At 33.2% G+C, this 13,847-nt stretch overlaps 6 protein-coding genes across 7 annotated transcripts; 3 read left to right on the top strand and 3 right to left on the bottom strand.

Annotated features, from left to right (window-relative positions):
- The first annotated feature begins 236 nt into the window (after nucleotides 1–236).
- Sod2 (superoxide dismutase 2) lies at nucleotides 237–1,352 on the top strand. The gene is made up of 3 exons (XM_015939576.3): nucleotides 237–317; nucleotides 409–896; nucleotides 998–1,352. Exons 1-3 carry the CDS (start codon nucleotides 274–276, stop codon nucleotides 1,141–1,143), a joined length of 678 nt encoding a protein of 225 aa, XP_015795062.1. The 5' UTR covers nucleotides 237–273; the 3' UTR covers nucleotides 1,144–1,352.
- A 71-nt stretch (nucleotides 1,353–1,423) lies between these two features.
- On the bottom strand, nucleotides 1,424–4,177 carry mr (anaphase promoting complex subunit morula). Its single transcript, XM_015939573.3, has one exon. The coding sequence runs from the start codon at nucleotides 4,026–4,028 to the stop codon at nucleotides 1,563–1,565; it is 2,466 nt and encodes an 821-aa protein (XP_015795059.2). The 5' UTR covers nucleotides 4,029–4,177; the 3' UTR covers nucleotides 1,424–1,562.
- Nucleotides 4,178–4,505: 328 nt separating this feature from the next.
- LOC107371790 (mitochondrial-processing peptidase subunit alpha) lies at nucleotides 4,506–6,283 on the top strand. The gene is made up of 2 exons (XM_015939954.3): nucleotides 4,506–4,704; nucleotides 4,771–6,283. The coding sequence occupies exons 1-2, from the start codon at nucleotides 4,551–4,553 to the stop codon at nucleotides 6,216–6,218; spliced, it is 1,602 nt and encodes a 533-aa protein (XP_015795440.2). The 5' UTR covers nucleotides 4,506–4,550; the 3' UTR covers nucleotides 6,219–6,283.
- Nucleotides 6,284–6,524: 241 nt separating this feature from the next.
- Abi (tyrosine kinase Abl) lies at nucleotides 6,525–9,157 on the bottom strand. 2 transcript variants are annotated; one of them, XM_015939933.3, is made up of 6 exons: nucleotides 8,924–9,157; nucleotides 7,983–8,816; nucleotides 7,676–7,714; nucleotides 7,469–7,598; nucleotides 7,157–7,258; nucleotides 6,525–7,092 (listed from the first exon to the last, which is right to left on the bottom strand). In XM_015939933.3, the coding sequence occupies exons 1-6, from the start codon at nucleotides 9,038–9,040 to the stop codon at nucleotides 6,929–6,931; spliced, it is 1,386 nt and encodes a 461-aa protein (XP_015795419.1). In that variant the 5' UTR covers nucleotides 9,041–9,157; the 3' UTR covers nucleotides 6,525–6,928. The 2 variants fall into 2 exon arrangements, with proteins under 2 accessions (XP_015795419.1, XP_015795420.1); XM_015939934.3 differs by lacking the exon at nucleotides 7,676–7,714.
- A 1,120-nt stretch (nucleotides 9,158–10,277) lies between these two features.
- Nucleotides 10,278–11,485, top strand: LOC107371755 (uncharacterized). Its single transcript, XM_089269432.1, has 3 exons — nucleotides 10,278–10,916; nucleotides 10,992–11,093; nucleotides 11,177–11,485. Exons 1-3 carry the CDS (start codon nucleotides 10,632–10,634, stop codon nucleotides 11,309–11,311), a joined length of 522 nt encoding a protein of 173 aa, XP_089125558.1. The 5' UTR covers nucleotides 10,278–10,631; the 3' UTR covers nucleotides 11,312–11,485.
- Nucleotides 11,486–11,489: 4 nt separating this feature from the next.
- On the bottom strand, nucleotides 11,490–13,438 carry LOC107371754 (saccharopine dehydrogenase-like oxidoreductase). The gene is made up of 2 exons (XM_015939909.3): nucleotides 13,006–13,438; nucleotides 11,490–12,674 (listed from the first exon to the last, which is right to left on the bottom strand). Exons 1-2 carry the CDS (start codon nucleotides 13,330–13,332, stop codon nucleotides 11,721–11,723), a joined length of 1,281 nt encoding a protein of 426 aa, XP_015795395.1. The 5' UTR covers nucleotides 13,333–13,438; the 3' UTR covers nucleotides 11,490–11,720.
- Nucleotides 13,439–13,847: the final 409 nt, after the last annotated feature.

Genomic DNA, 13,847 nt, shown 5'->3' with positions numbered 1-13,847 from the left:
TGTATTTCAATGCATGAAAATGTAAATTTTTTATTACTGTATTATGATAAATAGATGAAGAATTGTAATTCCGTTTTTTCAAGTTGAATTTGTCCGATGAAAATAGCTCTTGGTTTAAATAATCGATGTGGTAAAAAATTTGATCTCAACTGATGAAGTTTTTGAAGAGACCTCCAAGGTTACCTTGAGTTCTTAGCAACTGACAGTCTGCCTATGCTTGGAAATCATACTCTGCTTGAAGTCTGTTTTGTTAAGTGAATTTCTGTTTAAATCATGTTTAAGTTAACTAATTTAGTTAAATCTAATGTCCTAAGTGGGTAAGATGTCATTATAATTTAATTTCATCCTTTGTCAAATGTTAAATAATTCGTGAATCCTAATAACACCTGAGTAATTTATTATATGCAGGCTTGTTCGTAATGGATTTACTCAAACTTCAAGTGGTGTACACAAATTACCTGATTTACCATATGATTTCAATGCCTTGGAACCAACCATTTCTGCTGAAATAATGCAATTACATTATACCAAACATCATGCTGCTTACGTTACTAATTTGAACATCGCCGAAGAGAAACTCGCAGAGGCTTTATCAAAGAATGATGTTGCTACTGCCATCAGTTTGGGACCGGCTTTACGATTCAATGGTGGCGGACATATTAATCATTCGATCTTTTGGCAAAATTTATCACCCAATGGAGGTGGACAGCCTGAAGGTCTTTTATTGGATTCAATCAAGTCATCCTTTGGATCATTTGATAACCTTAAATCACTTATGAACGCTGCTGCTGTCGGTGTTCAAGGCTCTGGCTGGGCTTGGTTAGGCTATAATCCAGTCAACAAAAACCTTCAAGTCGCCTCTTGTCCAAATCAAGATCCTCTTCAAGCAACAACTGGTTTGTATTATACTGAATCCAAATCAAGCTAAATTTAGCATTTGAAGTTATAAAGAGTTTTTTGATTAATTTTGCATTCGCTTTCTCATTAAATCCTATAGGTTTGATTCCTTTGCTCGGTATCGATGTTTGGGAACATGCTTATTATTTGCAATACAAAAATGTGAGACCTGATTATGTTAAAGCTATCTGGAATGTAATCAATTGGAGAGATGTTGGTGATAGATTATCAAAAGTCAAAGCATAAAATATTTTACTAAATACACAGCCAAAAATATTATTCTGAAAAAGGCTCTTTGTTTCTAGCAATTTTTGGATCCATGAATTCATAGAATTTAAAATCTATTGAAACGTAAAATCTATAAAAACGTTGTAAATGCCAAGAAAATCTAGAAGATGATCTAATTTAGATTTAAATCCATTGGTTAAATAAATGATCGTTCAATTTTATTTTAAGCCCTTTTCATTTTTGAAGTTTACTCATTCTTTTCTATTTGACATGTAGGTTAGTAAATTGAAAACATTAATTTGAAAAAATAAAAAATTTAATAAAAAGAAGTGACGTTTAAATGCATAAATATCTTCATAGAATTATAAAGAGTTGAGCAAATTCAGTATTTTACAATAAGGTGCGAATTGATTGAGATGCATGGAAAACGATGATTTTTAGGCAAGTCTATATTGGCCATTGCTAAAGACTAACTTATGTTCTTTAACTTTTGTTTCGAGGAAGTTTCGAAGTTGCTGGATGGTTAAAGGTTGCTCACTTGATCCATTTGGACAAGCAAACATGTTGAACATTGATCTTATCCTTTCAAGAGAAAGTGAATTTAAATTGGTCAACATATTTTCAATGAATTGCCAATAAACTTTATGTTTGTTTTCTCCAACATCTTGTCCACTAGCAGATCCAGCATTATTTGACTCTTGTAATGATTCATCTTCATAATCCTCGTCATCATCACTTTCACTGAGAAGGAATTCACTTTGAGCTATACACGATTGAGTTTGGTTGTCAATTAAAACAAAACGATCGCCTGAAAGTTCTCTGATGATTCCTTTGTTTTGCCAGAAGCTTATTTTTCTTCTCAATAAAGCCGTAGAAACTGAAAGACTTTGACTAAGCTCGGATAGATTCCAAGATTCTTTTTCTTGAAACTGCCAAATAATGGCAGCATGAATCGGCGACACAGTGAACGATTGTTTCTTATCTGGAGAACCAAAATCTAATTCGAGATCGACTGATCCTAAAGGAGGTAACCAGTTCAACGTACGACTTCCTTTGATGGTTTCGAAAGCTTGAGTATACGTTTTTATCGACTCTTGAACCGGAGGCGGCAGTTTTAGCTTATTAGCTTCTTCATTTGGATTCAATCCTAATTTATCGGGCCAAAATTGAGCAGACAAAATAAGACATTTAATTGGAAAATGAGTCCAGTGGTGTGCTTCAATTTCACCAGCATTTATTCGATTGTCTATTCTTTTGGAAGATGAAATATCTTGAAGCATAACTTCACAAGAATGTAAATCAGATTCACCGAAACGAAGAGTTAAAAGTTCAAGGTTTCTCCTTTCGTGATCTACGTTACATTCAAAATTGTGCAAAAACCTTTGAGCCAATAGTCTTTGATATTCCTCAACAAAAAGATCTTTACTTTCATAAACATTCACCAAAATGCTAACTATGTCAAACTGACGGACTGATTTAGAGCGACCAAGACAACCAGCATCTACTGGATCTGGTTTCCAAGATTTCCAATTTTTACCAATTAATTCGTCATCAGTCATGGTGGCTACGTCGTCAATTGTTTGAGAAACATCCTTAGCAAGCTCGGGCACAAGTTCAGAACTTTCATCAGTTAAAGCTGTGATGATGCATCGCACAGTATCTTCACGACTTTTGAGATATTTTTTGATTGGATCACAAACTATTTCCAAAATGACACCACTTGGGTCAAGAACCTTAAGAGCTTTGATCGTTTGTATGTATGCCGTGAGAATATCATTTGTAGTAACTCCCGGATGAAGAAGACGAGCTTCGAATGAATCTTTTATAGAATTGATAACTTTAGTACGAGTTCCATGACATTTTCCAAGACATTCTTTCAAGTCTTCAAGGGCAGGTTCTGAGTCAGGATATTCGATGATTATATCAAACATTTGGCTTGTTCTCATTTGAGCATAAGTTTCATGCATAAAATGCATTAATCTTTCATCGGATGCCTTGGTTATTAAAGCTTGATTATCACCAAAAACTAATCGACGCCATTTAAAAATAACATTACGGATCCAAACTTCTAATTTTTTGAGGAACGATTCCTCAAAACTCTTTTTACACTTTTCAATAACATATGCCTCGATATGATTATGGATAACTGAGGCGACAGCATCACCACTGATTTCGTCTAACAGGTCTAAATCTCGAAGAGCGTCATTCATTTCAATAAATAATTTCATTATGAATTGACAATGACATGTTCTGTCATCATCGCCATCATCCATTCGGTTTTCGTCAGTTGATAGAATCATATCTTTATAACTAGAAGAATCAACTGAAGACAGAATTTCTTTGCAAATCATGCATTCTCCTTCTAGATTACCACTTGAGTCCATCTCTTGACTTTCATCTTTATCAGAATTTTCATCCAAAGAAAAAGGATTGAGTGATTTTGAAACTTTAAATCCATAAGTATAAACAGTTAAGATGTAAGCGTTGAAGATTTGTTCAATTTTGAAGAAAAGTAACGATTTAATTAAGTATTTCATCTTTTTGCGAAAATCATCTAAAGTATCACATTGATTAACAAACAATCCTCGAATTAATTGGTTATCCAACCAAAGACCACACGAAGTATGAAGATATTTGAAAGCATCAAAAACTTGAAATAAAGAACACGGCTCAGTTTCATCTTCAGACGCTTTTTTAAAATGCGCCCAAAACGATGGACAAATGTTTGTCAATATGTGATCACGAAAAGACGATAAATACCATTCTTGAGAAATTTGTAAAAGCCCATTGATTGAAATTATCCTAATTGCTTCCTCAACTTCTTTCTTGTTAAAATCTGCCTGTCCAAACCAAGAAGGAGTTTTTGTTATTAGATTCCACGCTTGATCTAGAGAGGAGGTCATTTTCAGAACGAACAGACAATGTCAATTAATTGTAAATAAACGTTTAAAAATTTCAAAGGAATAATCGATGATTCACTTAATTGTTCTTTTCCTGAATTTACTTGATATTACAACTTTGCATTAAATTAAGCTTTGTTTTTTTCCGTTAGCACTAAAATATCAGCTGACAGTAAGTATAATGCCTAGCAAATGCAGCGCCAAATACAAGCTGATAAAAAAATTATTTGAGTAATTTAAGCATTTCTAACCTTCCAACATTGATTTTTCAGTTATTTGATGTAATAATTCATATCGAGAAATCACTGAACGTAAGATTTTGATATTAGTTCTTTCAATTAAATCTTTTTACTTTTTGACTAATGTCAGTTGATGCAAGAAAATTTGCTTTTAATGCAAGTTGATGTAACCTAGCAACAATTCATAGGAATTGCACATTTTTTTGTGTTTATGCTTTCAATTTCATCAACTTGATATTATCAAGTGTTCAAATTGATCTGTAAAGTATAATCTTCTGTCAATTCAATGACCAAATTACTTCAACGAGGATGTCTTTTTTTCCAAAAATATCCGTATTTTAGGCAACCTATTCGTTTTAAAAACTCTGTTTCTTCAGATTCATCAGCCTCTGAAAACTCCGGTACATTAAACAAACTCAAGCTTTCAGAACCAATACCAGGTGGGTAATTTTCATCAACTTGTTTTTCTTGGGATACTCTTTTTAACTTGTATTTGAAATTTCTAGATTTTCCAAAAATCATTTATCCACCTGCTAGAGATGAAGCTAATGAAACAAAAGTAACTACACTTGGAAATGGCCTGCGAGTCGCTTCTCAACCGAGATTTGGACAATTCTGTACTGTTGGTGTGATAATTAATTCGGGATCTAGATATGAATCCAACATACATTCTGGAGTTTCACATTTCTTGGAAAAGTTATCATTTCAATCAACTGCTAGTTATGGCTCTAGAGAAGCGATCTGGAGAGACTTGGAGAAACATGGAGGTATCTGTGATTGTCAAGGATCAAGAGATACTTTGATTTATGCAGCATCCATCGACTCACGTGGTTTAGATGCAGCATTAAAAATTATTTCAGAAGCTGTTTACTCTCCAAATATACTGGATAATGAATTAGAAGCAGCCAGACAAACTATTCAATTTGAATTGCAAGATCATGCAATGAGACCAGATCAAGAACAAACTCTGCTAGAATTAATACATAAAGCAGCATTTGACGCAAATACTTTAGGACTACCCAGACTCTGTCCTCCCGAAAATCTTGATAAAATCACCAAAGACGTATTAATGTCTTATATCAAAACTTACCACACGCCAGATCGTATAGTTTTAGCTGGTGTTGGAGTTGATCATGATAAGTTCGTTGACATGGCTCACAAATATTTTGTCGATACTAAACCTGTATGGGAAACCGATGAACATATTATCCAGCTTAAAAAAATTGAGCTGGACCAATCTATGGCTCAGTATACGGGTGGACTCGCAACTTTAAACCGTGATTTGTCTACCGTTAATCAAGGTTTTGCTGATCTTCCAGAATTAGCACATATAGTTTTGGGATTTGAAAGCTGTTCTCATCAACTGATGGAAGACTTTATTCCAATTTGTGTTCTTAACATGATGATGGGTGGTGGAGGTTCTTTTTCAGCTGGCGGACCAGGTAAAGGAATGTATACAAGACTATATACAAATGTTCTTAATCGACACCATTGGATGTTTAACGCCACTGCTTACAATCATGCTTATAGTGATGCAGGTGTATTCTGCATCCATGCTAGCTCGCACCCTTCCCAACTCAGGGAATTAGTTAACGTAATTGTAAACGAGTCTATTGGAATGACATCAAGAATTTCTCCAACAGAACTAAAAAGAGCTAAAACACAATTACAGTCGATGCTACTTATGAATCTTGAAGCTCGCCCTGTTGTATTCGAAGACATAGCCCGACAAGTGTTGGCAAATGGACATCGAAGACCACCTCATTTCTTTATTGAAGCAATTAATAATGTCACCGAAGATGATATATTTAGAGTTGCAGATCGTATGCTAAAAAGTAAAGTTTCTTTAGCAGCTTTAGGAAACCTTAAATTGTTACCATCTATAAAAGATGTTGAATCAGCATTGATAAACAAAGATAGCGGATTGTTTAAGCGGTTCTCAGTGTTCTCTTAACTTTTCATGTTTTTCTTGTTTAATAATTGTTCATAGAATTAAAAGATTAATTCAATTAAAAAGAATTTCTTGTATATTATTCATTATTTGATGGTCAGGGGATCATCGAACCGTCGATAGAGCAGCTTTTGCCGATTTTCGTCATGGAAATCTGAGCTTCAAGATTCAACGAAAATGCTTGCTCCAAATCCTTTTCATTCAACTAAAAGCTACATTTTCCCATCATTTAATTTTAATAAGTTAGATTAAATCTAGGGCTTGGTTCTCGCATATTCAATCTTGTATGAATTAAATGCAATTCAAAGGTTGTTTAACTCATATGGCGCTTCATCATGACCCTTTAATCAAGAGATATGCAAGGAAAAAATCAACATTTCATGGGCTTTACAAAATATAATCAACAAGAGATGTGAATGGTTAATTTGAACATAAACACAGAAATGTGATGATCTACCAGAAATTAATCTAAAAATCTAAAAATGATTATGCTCTTCATGGTTACAAGAGATTGGCAATTTGAATTAAAAAATAAAAGGTCAAATAAATGTTGTCATTGCTTGCGATTTCGGGCTATAGAGAAGATTCAATTTGGTTGGAGATAACATTTAAAGTTGAAAAAAATTAGAAAATTTGAATCAGGAAATGATGAAAAAAATTAGATCGTCCTCAGTTCATATTTAAATTAATTTACAATGACTTCGATGTTTCTCTTATAAACAGGGCTCAACATAGTTTCCAGGAAATAAACCAGTTATTCCATCCATTACTCCTTCATACCAACCATCTTCATTCTTTTTGATCACGTAAATGACAGAATTTTCAGAAAATGATAATTCATCATCTCTTGCAGCAATGTAATCATAAACAGCAATAACTAAAAAATTAAGAAAAAAGATTTTAACAAAATGAACGATAACTTGTTAGTGTAATGATCTCACCTTTCTCTAGATAACTTTTAGGAACCCAATCGTTAGGGTCGATTGAATCGTGATTATACATGGCCTCGTCAATTGGAGGAGGTGGAGGAAGAGGAGGTGACACTGAAAAAGATAATAAATGATTAAACAAAATTTTTTGATAAAATAGTGCAGATATATTCTGATGCGAAAATTCAATCTACTATGAAGTTTAGATAGGAACTCAATCCAACGTGAATGGTGAGTCAAAATCCTAATATTTTGGGTATTCTTAATATAACTAGACCCACTAAAAAATTCTATAGGATCGACAAAAAATGCCAACATTCGTACCGTTTCCAGAATTTGACGTCTGGTGCATCAATGGTGGAGGCTCAGGCAAGGAATCGCGGTTGGAAGCCATATCTTGAGAGACAGGAGGAGGAGGTGGAAGAGGTGGAGTTGGAGAAGGTGGCACGATTCCCTGTAGATGAAAGAAAAAATGAGTTGTGATGCAATAGATAAGATTGAAACGAGATGAATGACGAATCGATGATTTACCATTGGTCTCTCTTGATAAATTCTCCTTTGCATAGTATTCTAAAAGGGAGGAGGAATGATATCATTAATCATAAACATAGATTTTGTTGAGCTAGCTGCATATTAGATAATCCTAAGGAAATGGACTATTAGAATTATCAAGGAGAGATGATAGATAGTAATTGTCAAGTGATTCAAATAATATTAATCTTTTCAGATTTTTGAACAAAATCTTGTCAACGAAAAATGAAACAGAAAGGTCTAATAGGTTGATATTTACTAATAAATGAGAGATGGTGAACAAAAGCAAAATATTTAAAATGCTAACCTGTTGTGAATTGGGTTGTGGAGGTTGACTATATGTTGCGGTTTGTTGATAAGTTTGTTCACCGGGTTTCTGTTGTAGAAGAAGATGTTGAGCCTGAGATGGATGAACAGATTGGTGTAATTGTTGTTGATATTGGTCTTGAATTTGCATTGCTTGCATTGCAGCTGAAATTTGTCCTCCTGAATGGGCCATATTGACTGGAAGAGTTGAATAACCACTACCTCTTCTCGCACTGTCAGGACCTTTGGGGTGACCAATTGGATAATTTGGAGCATAATTACTTGGAACTTGTGGAGGGGCGACAGGAGGAGCGGGAGTTCGATATTCTTTAGATGATCTTGACAAACTTCCACTACCTCGTAGAGTTCCAGGTGGTGTGGGTGGTTTTGTGGTAGGTGCAGTACCTGCTCTACCTAATGTCATAGAATTGGATCCATTTAATTGGTTTGAGCCTGACATACGTTTGGTTCTTGGAGCATTAGAAACAATCTTAACTCCATGACCAATATCATCCAAAATTGAATAATCAATTGGTTTCCTTGTATATTTTACTGGTCTTTCAGGATTGGCTGGAACCAATATTTTATGTTGACGGTAAGTTGCCTTGTTAACTGTTAAAACTCCGATTTCTCGTCTTGCAACTTTTTCCTTGTGAATGTTTACCGTCTGGTTAATATGGTTAATTTGAGATTCCATCTCTGCTAACTGTGACCCTTGAAGATCCAGCATATGAATTAAATTATAAGCCAGAGTATTTATCTGATAAGCTACACTAGCCAAAGATTGAGTAGTATAATTTTTGGTCTCCTCAAGAGCAGCTCTTTTATCTTCGGCCTACGAGTTGCAAAAGACAGAAACATCATATGAGTAAATTAGAGATACAAAAGTGGATTACGAAGGCACCAGAAAAAGGCCACTAGAATTCAAAATATTCAACTCACTCTGAAATAATTATCTTCACAGTATTTGGCAACTAATTCAAGATTGGAATGGTTGTCTTGAAGATTCTGCCTCCCTTCAGGAATATCATTTTGGATCAATTCGAAGAGATCACTCATGGTTGATCGTATTCCTGATCGCACCAATGAATTAATCAGCCGAAAATTAAACTATAAAAAATAACTGTAAACTACAATCAAAAAAACTAACAAATAATCTAAAAACCAACAAATTTTATATGCATAAGCATAAACAAATAGTTGGGGCGGAAAAGGATTACAAACAATTCCATCTAGTGTTGGTTACAAAAGTTTACACCTAATTGGCGGTACAGTCAACCTTATGTTTATAAATGAAAAATGTAGTTTTTTTTGTTTTTAATTTTCATTTATCAAGTTGTATTCAGCTTCTGCAAAATGTCCTTTTACAATTAGTCAATAATTTAATAATCGAACTTTTTTCTTTGGGTATTATTTTATTCATCTTGATGGTCTCTTCTATTGCTATTATTTTGTCGACTCTAATACGACCATAATTAAGTGCGTTTGACTTTTCTTGATTAATTAATATGGCTAAGGCTTTCATCACTCTAGTTGTTACCTCGATTGTTTGTTCTGCCTTTATCTTATCTTTGTCAATGTTATCCCCATGAAAAAATTCAAAGCACCATTCTAAATTGTATCCGTCCTGTTCACTTGTTTCACTGTCACCCTCACCAAGCTCATCCTCATCGGAGTCGGGATGATGTCATTGTAGGTTGACTCGTCGTTTCACTGATTCTACAATTGTTAATTCATTCAATTGTTTAATTTTTTGAGCATTAAGTATAGTTGATCAACTAAAGTCCTTTTTTGCTTCAACAAGCTTGTCTCACCTTTCATATCTCATGTATCATATCTCAATATTAGGGCCCGTTTCAATATTGCAGTAAATTAATCAATTCAGCTCAATTGTCAAAATCACACAATTTACAAACATGTGACTGAAATTATGTTATAATTTAACAATTTTCCTCTAATTAAAAAGTTTATTCCAAGTAGTGTAGCATAAGAATAGATCAAAAATCGCTTTTAAATACGATATATTCGAAAGTCTTATAATAGGCTAAACTCATAAGTGATAATAAAAAAGTTGATTTTTTTTATATCAATGAATTACGAGGAAGATCTTTGAAAATCATTATTTCAGAGTTTAATAATAAACAATGAACAAATAAGACTTCGATGAAATCAGGTCAATGCTGAACTGTCAACTTGACACTGTCAGTTTAAAATAACAACAAAAATCACTTAGGTAACCATTTTAACTGCAGTTTATCCCGCTAACATTACCCGGACCCACCTTAAACAAAAATATTTTCAACGGAAGATAACTTCAACATTTCTTGAATATAAAACAATTATTGATTATGTGAATTTTAAAGTAATTTTATCAATTTACTGATTAACCCCATAATCCGTCCATAAGTAATGCCAAAGGATTGTCGTTGAGGATCAATCGTCATCTAAAGAGAGTTTATTCAGTTGTGATCTGTTTGCTATTTACTTACATACCAAATATAGTTTCTTTATTTTATTAGATTTATGATTTTGATTTTATATTAAATTTTCTATAATTTAAAAGGTTTCTAATCTATTAGCAAATTACATTTAGTGTTTATTTTCCTTAAAAGATCTATCATCATAATTTCCTGCCAGTCACAAGTTGAAAATGATGTTTTTAGTGAAAAGGTGTTTTGCTCCTTGTTTTACAGTTAAAAAGTCTAATTGTATTAGTCTAGAATGTGGTTCCAAATTGATTGCATTCTACACTGCCTTCCTTCATTTCGTGGTAATGTTTTATTGTGCTGATTTATTAAGAGGAGGAAGATCTGATGATGTTGCTTCACCTTTCTTTCATATGGACAAATCCATCAAACCATTTGCAACATTTGGTATTATTTATTGTGTCTGCTTCATATTTTTTTCATTCCTGTTGTACCTTGGAATTAAAAAGGTAATTTTCTTCATTTCATGTTTTCTTGGGAATTTAAATTTTCTATATTAATTGAATTTACTTTTCTCTATTCAGGAAATAAGATTTCTGTATCTATTCTGGATAATTTGCACCCTAGTTGAGTTACTTGGAGTTTTCTTCACAGGTTTATTTCTCATCTATCGATACAGATATTTTGTAAGTATTTTTCATAACAAAGTACTTGAAGATTATTCAAATTGCTTCAGTAATAACATCGTACTTTTCATTTTTTTTAATAGTCATATGCTATATATTCATTCTTCACACTCTGGATTTATGGAGGTTACCATTTTTACCTTTGGTGGGTGATTATCTCTCAGTATTATTATCTCAAGGTATTCCAGGAACCGACTTTCCTCGTTTTGTACACTTGATCAGCCATTTTTTATCTGAAATCATGTTGGCCTAAGAATCTCTAACGACACTTGAAGTGAAGAAATAACTCATAATCAACTTTTCACATACACAATGTAATTTTGTTATATTAACTGCTCACAAAATTTGCACCTCATTTTAGAGATATCCATTAAAAGTATTATTGTAACTTATGCATGTTATGGAATTTGTCTTATATATTTTAACATATTTGCTAGTCTTACAATACAATTGGATAAATCAAAAATTTAACCAAATATTCACGGTTTTCCAGAATCTTGAAAAATGGAATCAAAGTTTTCATATCTTGACCCGATCAATAATATTATTTGATTGATTAGATTGATGCGTGGTTTATTTGACTGAGCGCTTGATTGTTTGAGTTATATCTTTAAAGTTGATTTCCTTTCAACCAATTATCTCATAAGAGACTGCATGACGATTCAATCTTTGACGAAGAGATGTATTTCGGAAAGCGAAAGCAGGAGTCAAACATCCTCCTTCAAATGGCATCTTTTTGCTTTCTTCTAAGACTGTTAAACCGGCCTGTATAAGGCAACGGGAAGTTGTTTCGTAACCGGGATCTGGTCCGAATATAAGACAACTTATAGTTTTGTTCGGAGGATGATCGTATTCATCACCTTTACATGGCGTATTCCAGCCTTTACCAACACACTGAAAGGTAAACGAAATATCTTCAAGTTGCCGTCGGGTAGGTCCTTCTTTGGAGAAATATCCAATTGTGAAGAATTTTGGATATTTGAGTAAAAGTTTGCGAGTGCAATTGAAATAGATGAGAAAATTGAAGTATAACATTCCAAGAGTCAAAATGATTGCATGATAAATTTTAGGTACCACAATATATTCCTCGAATTGTACGGGCTTTTCATTATGGTATTCATAAAACCATCTCTGGCTATTTGAAACAATATCACGATCACTGAGAGGAAGAGGTACACACCAACCTCCCAGTTCTTCATTCTTCCATGGTAAGAATTTAAGCTTTATTGGATATTTTGGACTCGGTGGGGTCTTAGTGAAAAGTTGACTTTGATATCTTTGTCTGACTTCCGTTAATTGATTAAGATAGGTGAAGGTTTCAACGAGAGAATGTAAAGATCCATAGTTTAGAGTAATACCATGTTTTCCTGGTTTAGATTTTAAAAATCCTTCCACTTGATTAAGCCTTCCAGGAGCAAATTTTTGTTTTAAATAATCAGTTCCGATTTCTGCTGGAATAGCATCATAACCACAAGATCCTATGATATAAACTCCAGCTCTACGAGCTGCTTCGTGATATTTTAATTGTATTCCTTCAAGATACTGTGGTTCACCAGAAATATCAACCATGTGAGTTTTTTTCTACAAAAAAAGGAATGAAAAGCAAATTAGAATATATTACAATTGATATCGATGATAAAAAAAATCGATCTAAATTTTATTACGACTCAATAGATATTGAAGCAACATCTTCATCCCAATTAGATTATAAATTCATTGGAAACCTAGTGAACAAACAATAGCGAATAAGGTAATCTATCTCATAAGTTCTGTAGCTTATAACAAAACGGTAACTGTGGACATAACTAGAGATAATGTGTTTAGAGAAGACAGCTCATGATAAGTGAAAATATAGATGAGGTACAGGTAAAAAAATCAGATTAAGAAATTTTGTGTCTGTAATTTCATTTACCTGAATACATGCTTTGACAACTTGTTCACCATAAAGAATATAAGGTCCGCAAGCATTGAGAATGACCCTTGTCTTTTTACACATCGACATTAAACTTTCCTCATTCTCAACATCAGCAATGATTAAGCCAATAGAGTCAAGATTTTTATCCAATTGGAGAGCAGTTTCTTTAACCAGTGATTCCAATTTAACTTTATTCCTTCCCGCTATGGCAACCCTCCGAGGAACCTTTTCAATCTCTTGCCAAAGAAGTAGGTTACGGAAAACGTATTTACCTGTGTAGCCGGTTGCACCAAACACTGTAAAATCATATTCCTTCCCGTCCATAATACACTGAGAATTATGAACAAACAATGAATTGCATAAAATAAATAAAAGCAAACTTTACAATTAATCAAGAAAAGTCATCGGAAAGCAATAGAAAAACAGAGCTTGATCATAAACAACAAGAAACAGGATTCGGATCTAGAAGTCGATAAGTATCTATCAACACACATGTTGTAGCTTCAACAGAACAAAATAGTATCAAATCTCGGTATCTGAAAATCATTCATTTAAAGAGCTTGAAATTGACATTATGAGTAAAAATTAGATTTTCATTATTTAATTGACAGATTGCTATCAAATGCCACCCAAACAATATTGATTAATCTTAATAACATCTTCAAGAAAAATCAGGAAAGTACAACTAATCCAACTTTCCTTTTAAAACGAACCAGAAACTTAACCAAGCTTTCTAATTTTATGAGTCTAAAATGATAATTTACTTCTGATGGAATCTTTGAATTCAAATTATTTGCCTCAATTACTTCAGAATTAATCAACACAAAATAGATATCAAA

The sequence above is a fragment of the Tetranychus urticae genome, chromosome 3, assembly GCF_039701765.1.
Source record: "Tetranychus urticae isolate SD_2017Ah chromosome 3, NJAU_TeUrti_SD_1.0, whole genome shotgun sequence".
In the NCBI taxonomy this organism is placed as follows: domain Eukaryota; kingdom Metazoa; phylum Arthropoda; class Arachnida; order Trombidiformes; family Tetranychidae; genus Tetranychus; species Tetranychus urticae.
Note: the sequence above shows the minus strand (reverse complement) of the source record. Positions and strands in the feature narration are given on the sequence as shown.

Coding starts and splice junctions, on each gene's coding strand:
- mr (XM_015939573.3), bottom strand. CDS start 4,028: ATGACCTCCTCTCTAGATCAAGCGTGGAATCTAATAACAAAAACTCCT.
- Abi (XM_015939933.3), bottom strand. CDS start 9,040: ATGAGTGATCTCTTCGAATTGATCCAAAATGATATTCCTGAAGGGAGG. Junction 8,817..8,923: donor GTGAAGATAATTATTTCAGA/GTGAGTTGAATA, acceptor TGCAACTCGTAG/GCCGAAGATAAAAGAGCTGC. Junction 7,715..7,982: donor CACAACCCAATTCACAACAG/GTTAGCATTTTA, acceptor CCTCCCTTTTAG/AATACTATGCAAAGGAGAAT.
- Sod2 (XM_015939576.3), top strand. CDS start 274: ATGTTTAAGTTAACTAATTTAGTTAAATCTAATGTCCTAAGTGG. Junction 318..408: donor AAATCTAATGTCCTAAGTGG/GTAAGATGTCAT, acceptor TATTATATGCAG/GCTTGTTCGTAATGGATTTA. Junction 897..997: donor TCCTCTTCAAGCAACAACTG/GTTTGTATTATA, acceptor TAAATCCTATAG/GTTTGATTCCTTTGCTCGGT.
- LOC107371754 (XM_015939909.3), bottom strand. CDS start 13,332: ATGGACGGGAAGGAATATGATTTTACAGTGTTTGGTGCAACCGGCTAC. Junction 12,675..13,005: donor TTGTCAAAGCATGTATTCAG/GTAAATGAAATT, acceptor CTTTTTTTGTAG/AAAAAAACTCACATGGTTGA.
- LOC107371790 (XM_015939954.3), top strand. CDS start 4,551: ATGACCAAATTACTTCAACGAGGATGTCTTTTTTTCCAAAAATATCCG. Junction 4,705..4,770: donor GCTTTCAGAACCAATACCAG/GTGGGTAATTTT, acceptor TGAAATTTCTAG/ATTTTCCAAAAATCATTTAT.
- LOC107371755 (XM_089269432.1), top strand. CDS start 10,632: ATGATGTTTTTAGTGAAAAGGTGTTTTGCTCCTTGTTTTACAGTTAAA. Junction 10,917..10,991: donor TGTACCTTGGAATTAAAAAG/GTAATTTTCTTC, acceptor TTCTCTATTCAG/GAAATAAGATTTCTGTATCT. Junction 11,094..11,176: donor TCTATCGATACAGATATTTT/GTAAGTATTTTT, acceptor TTTTTTTAATAG/TCATATGCTATATATTCATT.